The following is a 13,017-nucleotide window of genomic DNA, read 5'->3' on the forward strand; positions in this document are numbered from 1 at the left end:
GAAATATTGCACTGAATCCCCTTAATATATACAATTAATTATGTGTTAATAAAAAAATAGAATTACCAAAAAAATTTATCTTTAACCCTAAATCTTACTAGACTGGATGAACCACAACAAAAATATTATAAAATAACCTTTGGTTATTCAAATCATGAATATTATAAACTGTCACGATCTACTTAAAGATGAATGACACTGCATTGCATATCGAAACTTTTTTTTAAATTTTTTTTTCTTTATTTATTTTTATGTGATGCTGAGGATCGAACCCAGGCCCTCGCACGTGCTAGGCGAGCGCTCTACCTCTGAGCTACAGCCTCAGTCCCTGCATATCAAAACTTTAACAGGGTTAAATAATACTAAGAGAATCTCATGGCTTTAAAAACATTTACTGGAAAAGCCAAGAAGAAGCAATGAGATAAGTTTTAAAAGAAGAGCAACACAGTAAACTCAAAGATATAAGGAAGGAAGAAAACTCAAAGATATAAGGAAGGAAGGGCAAAATGAAAATACATTATAGTTGAATGTGGTTGCATACACCTGTAGTCCCAGCTACTTGGAAGGCTGAAGAAGAAGAACTGCTTGAGACTAGCCTGGGTTAACATAGAAAGACCTCATTAAAAAAAAAAAAAAAAAAAAGTCTAAAGAAGAGAGATCATAAGATTATCTCAGACTTAAGAAAAACCATTTGATAAGGTATTGCATCTAAAAAAACAAAACAAAAAACCCTCCTAAAACTGTGTAGTAAGTATCATATTTCATGAAGAGATAACAAAGCATTCCCTTAGAATCTGGTGCAAGACAAGGATGCCCACTATCATCACTTTGTTCAACATGGTATTAGAGGGCTGAGCTAGACAGAAAAAAGAAAAGCTATAGGCTTGGAAAAGAATTGACAAAATAGTTACTTCTCTGCAGATAACATTATCATCACTGACAAATATTAGAACATGAGAATTTAGTATGGTTGTTGAATAACTGATCAATTAAAACAATTATGCTGAGACCTTGAGCTCAGTGAAGGCCAGTTCTTTTCTTCATTCTCCCTTTGTTTGGCCTCAATTCTCCTCTCCCTCTCACCCATGCTTATGTAGGATGATTTTTCTTCCTTCCATAGTCTACTGGTAAATGTTCCCAAAAGCTCAGTCTTTGGCCCTCAGCCTTTTATTTATATACTTTAAAAAGTATGATGACTCTCCAATTTCTTTCTAGACTTGACTTCACATCCAATTCCAGTCTCATATTTCCATCTGTCTAATGGTCTATCATATTCATATCTACCCTATCCACAACCCCATTCTGAAAGAAATAAATATCCTGCCAGCTCTTCCTTGTTAACTGAATTACTGCCATTCTCAAGGTCATCCAGGCACAAAACCTTTAACTTCTATCTTTTTCCACTGAAGGTAGTGGGCATTCAATGCTTACTTCTTGAATTAAGGACCTATCCATGTTGCCTCGTCTCCTTTCTTGCAGCTTCAGTCTTAATCCAAAGCCTCATAAGTCTATGCTTATTAAATAAGCAGCTTGTGTTATTCTTCCTTGCTAGTAAGGATTCCATTCAAGTAGACCAGGATTAGCAGACCCTTTCTGTAGAGTAGAACTCTGCCATTATAGGGCATACTGAGTCATAAATCACAAGCAAGTGTGAGTGGCTATAATACAATAAAACATTACATAAAAAAACAGGAGGTGATGGGATACAGTTTGCTGGCCTCTACAGTAGATTATCAAGTTTTTACAAACCAAAACATTTCTTACCCCTATTAACTCAATGCAGAATCCAACAATATGGATAAAGAAAATTAATTTTTTTTCTTTTTTAAAATATATAACACAGGTTATGTTGCTCACTACTTTCAAGACCTTATTTTCCCTTTAAATTTATAGACCTTGAAGAAATAATTTACTGGAAATTACATCAATAGTACTGTAAAGGCTTTGACCTAAGCAGGACAAACCAGAAGAGTTGGCAGCCAAGTCATCTTTCTGTCTTTTATGGAAGAATATATCAAGAATGATAGAAGCTGCCAATAAAAAATCTTGATTCAATGAAGCAGATTATGATGACATTGATGGGCTTTTGATTTCAAAAAGCGGGAAGAGCCCAGAATTCTGCTAGCTACAGGAAAAAATAGCAACTTGTCTCCTCTAGACCTTGAGATAAAACTTAAGTTATAAAAGAAGGTTTGAGAAAAACAATGCAGAATGGCAGCTGAAAAGCACCATTGTTCCAGACCAGAACACAGCATTCTTTCCCCCATATTAAAATGGAACATGTTAATTAGCTTGGTTTAACCATTCTACAATGTGTGTGTGTGTATCAAAATGTCATGCTGTACATCAGATATAACTTTTACTTATCAATTAAAGAGAGATGCAAATGTTTTGACTAGAAAGAAGAGGAAAAATGGCCAAATGATCTAGTTCTAAGCTTCATCTTTTGCTTTATTATGAAGATAATAAAATCTTGAGGTTATGTTCATAAATTTGCCAATTAAAAAAACACGATGGAATATGGACTTTCACAAGTTGTTTATGTAACCATCAGTCAACTATATCATCTCCCCAACATACCTTACAGTCACGGGAGAACCAGGATTTATGAAATGAACAAGAAACTTTTATGAATACCTAAAAAGGATTAAATGTTATATTCATAACAATATTTATGTACTTAGCTCCTTGCCAAATAGGACCAGAATGAATGACCAATTTAAACTTTCCAATGGCTTCCTCCTACATATTAAAATAAAATTGGAATTTCTCACTATGGCCCACAAAGTTCTAGGAGAGCTGGTGTCTGCTTCTCTTCTGGGCCTCACTGTTCACTGCAGGAAGTACGTTGCATTTCCATGGCCTTCTCTGCTTTTTAAATATGTCCAGCTTGTTCTGCTCTAAGTGCCTTTCATTTACCATCTCTTTGTAGTGCTTTGCCCTCAAGTTTCACATGCCTCCTTTTGGTCTCAGTGCAGACGGAAGGTTCCAGAAGCTTTCCCTGACCGTTTAATATAAATTTGACCCAGTTGCTTTAGAAAAAACCCTGCTTTGCTGCTTTTGTATCAATCCGAAATGACTGCTCATATTTATTCATTCATTTTCATGTTCTGTTCATCTTCTCCCCGTGTATCAAATTAACATAATAAGATCCATGAGCAGAGACTGCCTGGTGTCACGACTTAATCCCTAACACTTACATAAATGCTTGACACTTGGCCCTTGTTAAGTATTCAGTAGTTAATATGTGCTGAGTAAATAAACAACCTGTTGTATTCTGTATCAGGCTACAGTCTTTGGAAGGACTGAGGCATCTCAGAATCTCAGAGGTGACCCTAAAAGGCTGCAGAACTCTTTCTGAGGAAAATGTAATACTGAATGTTGGGATTCTAATAATCTAACTTTCCTAGAATACTCTGAAGAAACCAAGATTAGAAAGATTTTAAAATGGTTGATAGTACACTGGATACATTCTGAATCTGGGTTAAATAACCTCAAAGCTGAGTTGTTAAAAAAGAATTTATCATTACCTGAGGGTGTGTGGTGAGCAAGGAGGATCCAGAGACATAAGAAACTTTCTCATAATGGGACTGGATAATCCAGTTAGAGCTTCCAAGGGCATAGCCAGAGCTCAGAGGAGTTACCTGGACAGCACCGAAAAGCTCCTAAAAGGAACCACAGAAAGAACCACAAGTTTCAACAATGCTTTCAGAGCACATAAGTTTGTAAGAAAAAGAAACAAATACTACTTTTAGTTTAGAAACAGAAATTATTTTAAAGTAAACAAGAAAGTTTAAAACAGAAGGACAATGGAGACTGTGGTGGACACAAAAAGCAATCCTGTTGTCTTTACTTATCACCTGAGAGTTTTAGCCCAACTGTAGTTGCCAGGGACTCAGGATGCATTTTCCTTTTGGGTTAGGTGTTAGGCTCTGGGTTATTCTAATGGAGAAATGGGAGCCCTTATATTTAGTCAGAACTCAAGTCATCCTTGTCAAACTCCTTCTCTGTTCCCTGTCTTACTTATAGTGTCTGTTGTTCTCCCATGATGGGATAAGAGAGATGCCACTCTCCTTTCTCCTGATTCACTACCTCACTAGCTGGTGACAGGGAATGTGAAGGTTAGGAATGAACACCAGCAAAAACATGGCAGGGCTGAAGGAAAACAATAGGTGCTCTTTTTTTTTTTTTTTTTTTTTTTTTGTACAAGATTCTTGGTGACAGAATGACTTTAAAAAGGGAACTACATGATACTTCAAAGTACAATATGAATTGAAAGCACTCATGAGTCACTTTAGAATAATATTAACACTCACAATTTTCTGAGAATATCCCACCAGTTGGATTTTGCTAAGGGCAGAGTTCACCTCTTGCATTGTGTAGCATCTTCTCCAGGTTGACACTTCCACAGCATCCTTGAGAGGAGAAGGCAGGAGCCTGTAATTGCATCACAATGTCATATATGAGGCAAACATTTCTTCTTGTGATAGAGCTTTCCTTTCTAGGGATTTGTCCACTCTATTTAAATTGCCCAATTTATTGGCATGTGAATTTAGGATTCCAGTATAATCATTTCTATTTTTGTAAGGCTGGTACTACTGTCTCCTTTCATTTTTGATTGTGGTAATGTAATTTCTCTATTTTTGTGTGTGTGTGGGGGTCAACTAAAAATTTATCATTACTGTTGATTTAAAAATGAACAATTTTTGATTTCATTTATATTTTTCTAATCTCAATTTTGTTATCTAGTATAGGTTCTTTTCTTTTTTTTAAGTCCAGTCAATTAATTTCTGCGATCTGATTGGATTGTTCAGTTCATTTACATTTAACTTTATTAGTGATACAGCTGGATCATGTCTGCCAACTTATTTTTTTCTGTATGTCTCACATCTCTTTTGTTCCTCTATTCATCTTTTATTATGAGTGTTTTCTCATGTAGCCTTTTAATTTCTTTAATAATTTTCACTATTTGAGTTATTAATAGTTGCTATAAGGTTTACCACATACATCTTAATATAGAGCATTTCTATTTGAGCTCTTTTTTTGTTTCTATTTTGTATTAAAGTACTCAACCCAGGGCCTTGCACCTGCCAAGCAAGTGCTCTACCACTCATCTATTCTCCTTACCTGAGCATTTGTATTGACATCTCACATTGTATTCCCTATTCACAAAAAATAAATGAAATCAACTTCACTAATGGTCCTGAGAGAAGAACTGAATTTAACATAGATGGGGCTTAGCACAAAAGAAAATAAGGCATGATTTGTGACCTCTAAGACCAGCCTCAGAACACCCCTTTACACTCACAAAAATGTGCTGTTAGAAAAACATTTTATCATTTGCTCTACTATGAGAAATGATCTGGAAGAGTGACCTCCCTGAGATTCACTGGAAATAGTCAAAGTACTTCTGGTGAACGAATGTATGCACTAGTCTCTCCTCTCTCCTGAATCACACGGAGTAGGTGTGAGGACCCCATAAGCGCACCCTCATCTACAATCATCGATGCTCACTGTCACATTCAGGATAAAACAAGAGGCTCCTGGCATGGCTTACATGAGGCCCTGCTTCATTTGGTCCTGCTTCTACCTGTATTTTATATACTGAGACTGTTCATTCATTTTTCTCAGGTTTGTGACACCATCTAGGCCAGATGCACACTCATGCGCTCTTTGGGGAAGGGCCTGGCCCGCATGTCACAGTGCAGGGAAGTGGATAAGGCTACTAGTGCAGTGCTGCTACTTCTTCTCATTTCCTTTACAGCCCTGTACTTGCTGCTTTTAGGAAGGAGAGATTTCTCTCAGAGGCAGTAGAATGATGGAAAAACAAGGACTTATATCCAGGCAAGTCTTGATTAAAGTCCAGAGTTACCTCTTCACCTCTGGGTCCTGGTTTATAAAAAGGGGGAGAATGTCATCTTCCCTTCAGTTTTCTGCAAAAAAAACCCCTTATTTACAATGAACAGAAAGGGTCTGGTGCAAAGGAGATGCTGATGAATGTTTGCTGTCACGTGTCTCAACAATTACAGGCACTGCAGCTCGAGGGGCATATGCACTGTCCAACACTATTGTAGTGAAGTTCAACCCAGAAGGATTCACCTCAATGAACAGCAACGGTTCTGAACTTGTATGGCCACACACTGCTCTAGAGGATCTAGAGGAAGAACCCAACCTACTACCCTGTTTGTTTTTTTTTTTTTTCAGAGAGAGAGAATTTTAATATTTATTTTTCAGTTCTTGGCGGACACAACATCTTTGTTTGTATGTGGTGCTGAGGATCGAACCCGGGCCGCACGCATGCCAGACAAGCGCGCTACCGCTTGAGCCACATCCCCAGCCCTACTACTCTGTTTTAATCCCTTTAAATTCTCAGGATGAGACCTCCTAGGGCTGCACTTCCTAGAAAAAAATATCTTGCTTTGGACTGAGTAGGAGCAGGATTTCTTGACTCTATGCCAGATCTTGAAGATAAAGTGGGATCTGCTAGGGATCAGGGAGGGTAATAATAATAATATTTGCAGTCCAACTACATCTCTCCTTTCAGGTGAGTGTGTGATGCAGCTTTTGCTAGGGCCCTGCAAATGAGCCATCTAAGAGATTGATTAAAAAGTCATACACAAGGCTAGATTCACACCTGTTTTCTCTTCTTTGAGTTTCCTTACACAACACTTGACAACCAGTACTGTCATTACCCAAAACAACACGAAGCTTTCCTTTCTACTGGTTCTGTTCTCCCGATGGCCTTTTCAAGCATATTCTTTCTTCCCGCTTCGCATGTAGGACAATGTGTGTGTGTGTGTGTGTGTGTGTAAATTTATTTTACTAATAAATATAAGTATAGTCAAACTCAGAAACCATTGAGGGATTGGTTCCAGAACCCCCCTATAGATAGCAAAATCTATGAATGCTCAAGTTCTTTATCATGCTGTAATCCTAGTGACTCAGGAGGCTATGGCAGGAGGACTGCAAGTTCAGGCCAGCCTGGGCAACTTAGTGAGACATTCTCTTAAAATAAAAATAAAAAGGGATAGGATGCAGCTCAGTGGTAGAGAACCCCTCGGTTCAGTCCCCAGTACTGGGGGATAAGGGCAGAGATGGGGTATAGTTCTTACATAAAACCTATACCTATCCTGCTATATACTTAAATATTATTATTATTATTATTATTATTATTATTTTGGAGACAGGGTGTTGCTATATAACCCAGGTTTGCCTTGAATTACTGGGCTCAAGTAATCCTGCCTCAGCCTCCTGAGTAGCTGGGACTATAAGTTTGTCAGAATACCCAGCATCTTCATATATACTTTAAATCATCTCTAGATTATCTGTAATATTCAATACAATATGAATGCTATGCAAATAATTGTTATACAATAGTGTTTAGGAAACACTGACCAAAAAAAGGTCAGTGCAGGAGCAAATATTTTTAATAGGCAGTTGGCTGAATCCACAGATGTGGAACTAGATGCAAAGGCTGTGTGTATAAATGTATGTGAATTGACTGTATGGGTAAGTGCACCCCCCACTCCCCAGTGTGTATTAATTCCCTCAACCCTTGTGACTAAATTCTCTTGGGATTTTACTCTGACATTATATATTATTTATATCTTTCAGATCTAAAACTAGTTATTTGTCCTTTCTGTACTTAGAAATGTATAGTTTTCTTTTTCACATACATTTGGTGACTATTTTCACAAACAATTTAGGTAAATTTTTTTTTTTTTAACTAGGCAAAAAGTAGTCTTAAATTAGGGATCAAACAATGTATTAGTGGCTTTTTAAAGAGAACAAAATTTCATTATTTTCTTGTGCAATAATACTAAGATTTAACATCTAATTATTTGCTCTTTCACCTCTCAGTCATGCCATGTTTTGCTCATCCTGTGCCCTTGTCTCAAAATGGTCTCTTGCCTCATTGCAGTTCTACTGAACCTGCCAAACCCAGCCAAGTCTTACCCCTTAGTACTGAATCATTGTCAACAAGCTTCTTGAGTTCTTAAGTTTTGGGGCATTTTTTTAAAAAAAACAAACTTATAATGCCAGGCACTTGCTAGTTATGAGTTACCAAACAAATGAGTCTAAAGTATTCTGGGTTTCTTTCTTTCTTTTTTAATTTTATTTTTTGTGGTGTTGGAGATCAAACCCAGAGCCTCATGTGTGCTATGCATGGACTCAAGCACTGAGCCACATTCCTAGCCCTCTGAAAATGGAATATTTACCTAAAAAATCTGTTTGCTAGCACCCTCTTTACTCTTTGTAGATACTAAGTCACTTTGTCATCACTTCCTTGTATCTCCTAACATCCTAACTTAGCTTTCCTTAAAACTCATCTTATGCTTATTTGAGGCCATAATTATAGAGTGGCATTTATAGAGCCATTTAAAGCCATTAGGATTATTGGCGGATTTAGAATAAGTAGAATAAGGAAACCCAGAGGGAACTAGTTCTGTTTTTCCTGGCTTTCTAATTTATCAAAGTTCTCATAGTCTAAATTTTTCATAAGTACTTTCTAAAAGATTTCATTGCTTTTTTTGTTGTTGTTCCTATCATAATTCAGTGCCTAATAAACCTACTTCCCAGTTCTCTGACGTCATGCCAACGTTTTGCTGCTTTTCCTACATTCTCCAGCATAACAAGCAGTATGACATCATGTCTTTTGGTTAAAGAGTTTTAAGACTTAGGAGTGCAGGGAACACTTAAAAGTGTTTTATTGATAAGAAGAACATGGACTGAGTTCTAAGTGTTTGTTAAGTGAATGAACAAAATTAATATAAGAGTAGAATACAAAGAATACGAGGAGCAGAAAAGTTCTTTCCTCATTAGAGCAAAGAGCAGTTAACATAATTCAGGAGGATGAGGATATGTCAGATGTGCTAAATGGAGTTACCAATAGCAGAGCCTCATATCAAGAAATTCTAAATATTAATGTGAAACTAGATTATAATCCCTTATTTTTGCATTACACCAAAATGATCTCTAGAAAGTACAAAGGCAATTGATTTGGCTACCAAAGCATGATAGGAACAACTCCTTAGAGTACTCAAACTATCTCTGCTTTAATTTTTTGGTTATGGAAAAGAATCTTATCCATAATTTGATCTCTTAAGTGGACTTGCTCACCAGAACACAGTCCTAGGGAGATGAACCACTCTTAGTTCTGAGCCACTCAGAGGTCTCAGCATAAAGGAGGTTTTTGCTTGTCAACTAATATCCAGGGAGTCTGGCTAGCACACATCAGTCTCTCAGAGGCTAGTCAACTCTGAATGAAATGGGACAACAGTATCAGGGATTGCAAGGCTGAACGAGCTGTGATGACTCCATCAAATGCTGTAATTCTAAAAGAACTTGCTTTAAGGAGCCTCTTTCTTGGACCTATTTTAAAACTGTAACATAAGGAGAATGAGAGATGATTTAATTCAATTACTGCACTTAACAGGAAAGGAGACTGGGGTTCGGAGAGTCTGGATGACAGTGCTAAGAAGATGCAACAGTGGAGCTAAGGGCTAAAACACTGTTTCCTTCTGTTCAGTGAACGCCCCCCCCCACCTCCTGCTCTCACCAGAAAGGTGGAGTCTGCAGATAAATTAGGCTCAGATGATATGTTTTGGTTCCTGAAAGGCGGTCATGGGAACAAGGACTCTGGCATTTACTGAGCACCTACTATACCTCACACTGTTTTAAGGATGTCACTAATACTATTCAATTTAGTCCTAGCAAGAAACTCTTATGAAGTTGTTAACACCATCTCTGAACAAGAGTCTACAAGAAATAAATTTCTGTAGTTCTAAGAAGCAGATGTGAAATTAAATACTAGCCTCTTTGACTTCTAAACCATACACTAAAATTTTCTTCCCATTATATAATTTGACCTGATAAATTCTTCTGCAAACAGCCAAGGAGTGTCAGAGCAAAGGAACATATATATTTTCTTTCTTTGGGTATTGGGGATTTAATCCAGAAGTGCTGTTGTTGCTGAGGCTGGCCTTGAACTTATGATCCTCCTGTCTCAGCCTCCCTGGAGCTGCTGGGATTACAGGCATGCATCACCACATTCAGCAAGGAGGAACATCAATTTTAATGTGCATATATTTAAAAAATTAAAAATCTTCTATAAGGTATGAACCTTCACTTGATTCAACACTTATGAGAGAATGCTTATAAGAGGATTATGACAATATCTTTTAATGATTTACTTTTATTATTACTGTGAATTTCTGGTCTTATTAAAAATGCTACCCTTATATAAAAATATCAGAGGCTAGATTAATTTTCTTAAGTAGAATACTTTGTTTTAAAATTTCCCATCAAAAGCCTAAATTTTAAAGTGAATATCAGCAAGTCAGAGAGTAAAAAATTATATTGCAAGGGATTTTCCTTCTCTTTAAAAATCTCTCTTTTTTCAGGAAGAGTGTCAAAACTAGGAAGAAGGACAGTTAACTTATTTGAAATAAATCTCAAGAAAGTAGTGTCAACTGAGGCAGGAAGTCATACAACTGCCAAAAAGCAGGAGTAATCATGTTTTTTTTTTTTATATACATACCTATAATAAATCAAGTGCTAATTTAAACTCACTTTGAATGATTCAAGGGAATTTGTCAAATTCTTTTGACCAATAAGCTTGAAGTATTTTAATTTATGTTTTCTTTAGTTGATGGTCTTATTTGTAACTCAAGCTACTAAGATGCATTAATTTTAGGCACTTGACCAAGATCTACTTTGAGAGTGCCCAAGTAAGTTTTAAGTCTATGTAAAAACAAGGGGCTTAAGTCTCAAAACCAGCTTACAAAGGATCTGCTTGAATCATATAGGATTTTATTTTCTGTATGGGCCAACAATTTTAAAAGATTTTTAAAAATCACATGGAATGCATCCAGATTTTGAATTTCTCTTATAAAAAATAATAATAATAATAAAAAAGATTTAGTGGCCACTGTCTCAAACCACAATAAGCTGAAGCTGTGCTGAGCTGCCCCCGTAAAAGGATGTGGTCACCAGTCCTGTCCCCACCAGGCCATCTCATATATTCTAGCCCTGCAGCATGTAAATCTGTGACCTGTTTTAGAGCAACTGGGCAGGGAAAGTGCAAGAATTTAGGGGGAAAAAGAATAAAACAAATATAGAGAAGACTATGCCTATATCACTTAGGAAAATTTTTCAATAAGCTAGACTGCAAGGAATGTTTTTCAGAACAGTATGTCATAGTATCAACTGGCCTGTTAGAGAAAAACCTAAAGGTGATGTCAGTCTTTCAATATAATGGTGCCCCAATTAAGTACCTTTTAGTATGCTGGCCCAAGGTTAAATTCAAAAGAACTCCTTTTTTTTTTTTTTTCAGATGCCAATTAAAGAATAAATAGTTGTTCAAACTCTTGTACCAATTCTAATATTTATGCTAGGTTTATCCAGAGGGGGGAAAAAAAAAGAACAAAACTTCCTTGGTATGTCTAACACCTCAGCATATTCTTTCTGACAATTAGACTCTTCTTTCTCTATCAATAAGTAAGCCTCAAATTATGCTCAAAAGCCAAAACATAATACCTGACCAGGGTCAAAATGAAAGACGGTCTTTTTCATCAGTACATGTTTTTGTTTTTTTTTAATATTTATTTTTCAGTTGGGCACAATATCATCTTATTTATTGATTTTTATGTGGTGCTGAGGATAGAACCCAGGGCCTTGCACGTGCTAGGAGAGTACTCTACCGCTGAGCCACAACCCCAGCCCTCAATACTACATGTTATTCTCCTTGCTATTCTACCAATTTAGCTTTTGGTTCCTAATTTTTGCCCATTGTGTGGCAAGATGGGAAATCTCAAGGTTTTAATTTAATCAACACTTTCTTTTAAAAGGGAGGATTACCTAAACACTTTATGAGATCTTTCAGGATCCTACCCTAGCTCTGTTCTCCTTTAAATTCCATTCACATTCTCCCCAATACATTATGATATTTCTTTGGTGAGTCAGTTATTTTCTTACAGTTTACAAAGAATGAGAGGCAAAGGAAAACTGCCAAGGACTGTGCCCAAGGTCACAGAAGAAGAGGCAAATAAGGACTTGGGACTGAGAGTTAGTCCAAGGTTTGGGAAGTCAGGAAATACTGACCTTGGAATATTACTTCTGGTGTGCCAAAACTATTTGCAGCTGAATACTATAAAGAGCATAAACTTAAGAGGAGGAAGCAGGGGAAGCCAAAGCACATGTGTCCTATGAGGGAAAAAACAAAGTCCTGAGGTTTCTAACAAGGGAGGTGTATGGAAATGGGGTCTTATGTGTGTGGGAGAGGGAAAGAAAAGAGGGAAGGAAGGTGGCAAAGTGAGTGGTGGCAGAAAAGGGAGCTGAGAATGAGGAGGAGGAGGAGGAGGAGAGGGTCCAAGGACCCTGCTGGGAGAGCTGTCAGATCAAGAAGGCCATTCAAATATGAGCCATCCAGCCAAGGCAAGGCCACTCACACAACACCCCTAAAGAGGGAACACAAAAAAGACCCAGAAAACATGTACTCCTCCACCCATGGCAGATAGGAATAACACACACAAGGTGACAGCCAGGACACGGGCACAAAGAATGGATCAGAAAAGAGGTGAGAAGTGTGACTCTGCGGCCACAGATGAGAACCCAGATCTTGCTGCACACAGATGGGGTGACCTTGGACAAGTTACTGAAACTCTTTGTGCCATGTGTGTCTTCTGCAAGATGGCAGTAACACCAATACTCACCTCAGAGGGTTGCTAAAGGATTACACAAATATCACACTTAGAGTAGTCACAACAAGTGCTGCTTAATAAGTAATGAGTACAAAGAAATGCACAGAGGAGACTCATATTCAAACTCTGAAAAGACCCAACAGAAAACAAAGCATATTTTTCTAGCTACATATACATGTTTTTATAAAATAAGATGGCAAGAACTAAAACGTTCTAAATCCGATAAGCAGGTGGCTACCAATATCACTGAAATTAGTGTCAAGATAGCTAGAAAAAAGTAGGAGTGTATGGAACATGTCTAGTCCAAAGATTAAGT

The 13,017-nt window shown here is 37.2% G+C and overlaps 1 protein-coding gene across 2 annotated transcripts in view; it reads right to left on the minus strand.

The window, feature by feature from the left end:
* INTS9 (integrator complex subunit 9) overlaps positions 1-13,017 on the minus strand; it is a 97,934-nt gene that overhangs the window by 43,472 nt on the left and 41,445 nt on the right. For both annotated transcript variants that reach the window (XM_081269238.1, XM_081269237.1), the window contains 2 exons: positions 4,317-4,437; positions 3,531-3,665 (listed from right to left, as the gene is read on the minus strand). In XM_081269238.1, the coding sequence (XP_081125364.1) occupies positions 3,531-3,665; positions 4,317-4,437 (256 nt within the window). The remainder of the gene's footprint in view (positions 1-3,530; positions 3,666-4,316; positions 4,438-13,017) is intronic.

Source organism: Spermophilus citellus, assembly GCF_964194105.1.
Source record: "Spermophilus citellus genome assembly, chromosome: 16".
NCBI lineage: Eukaryota > Metazoa > Chordata > Mammalia > Rodentia > Sciuridae > Spermophilus > Spermophilus citellus.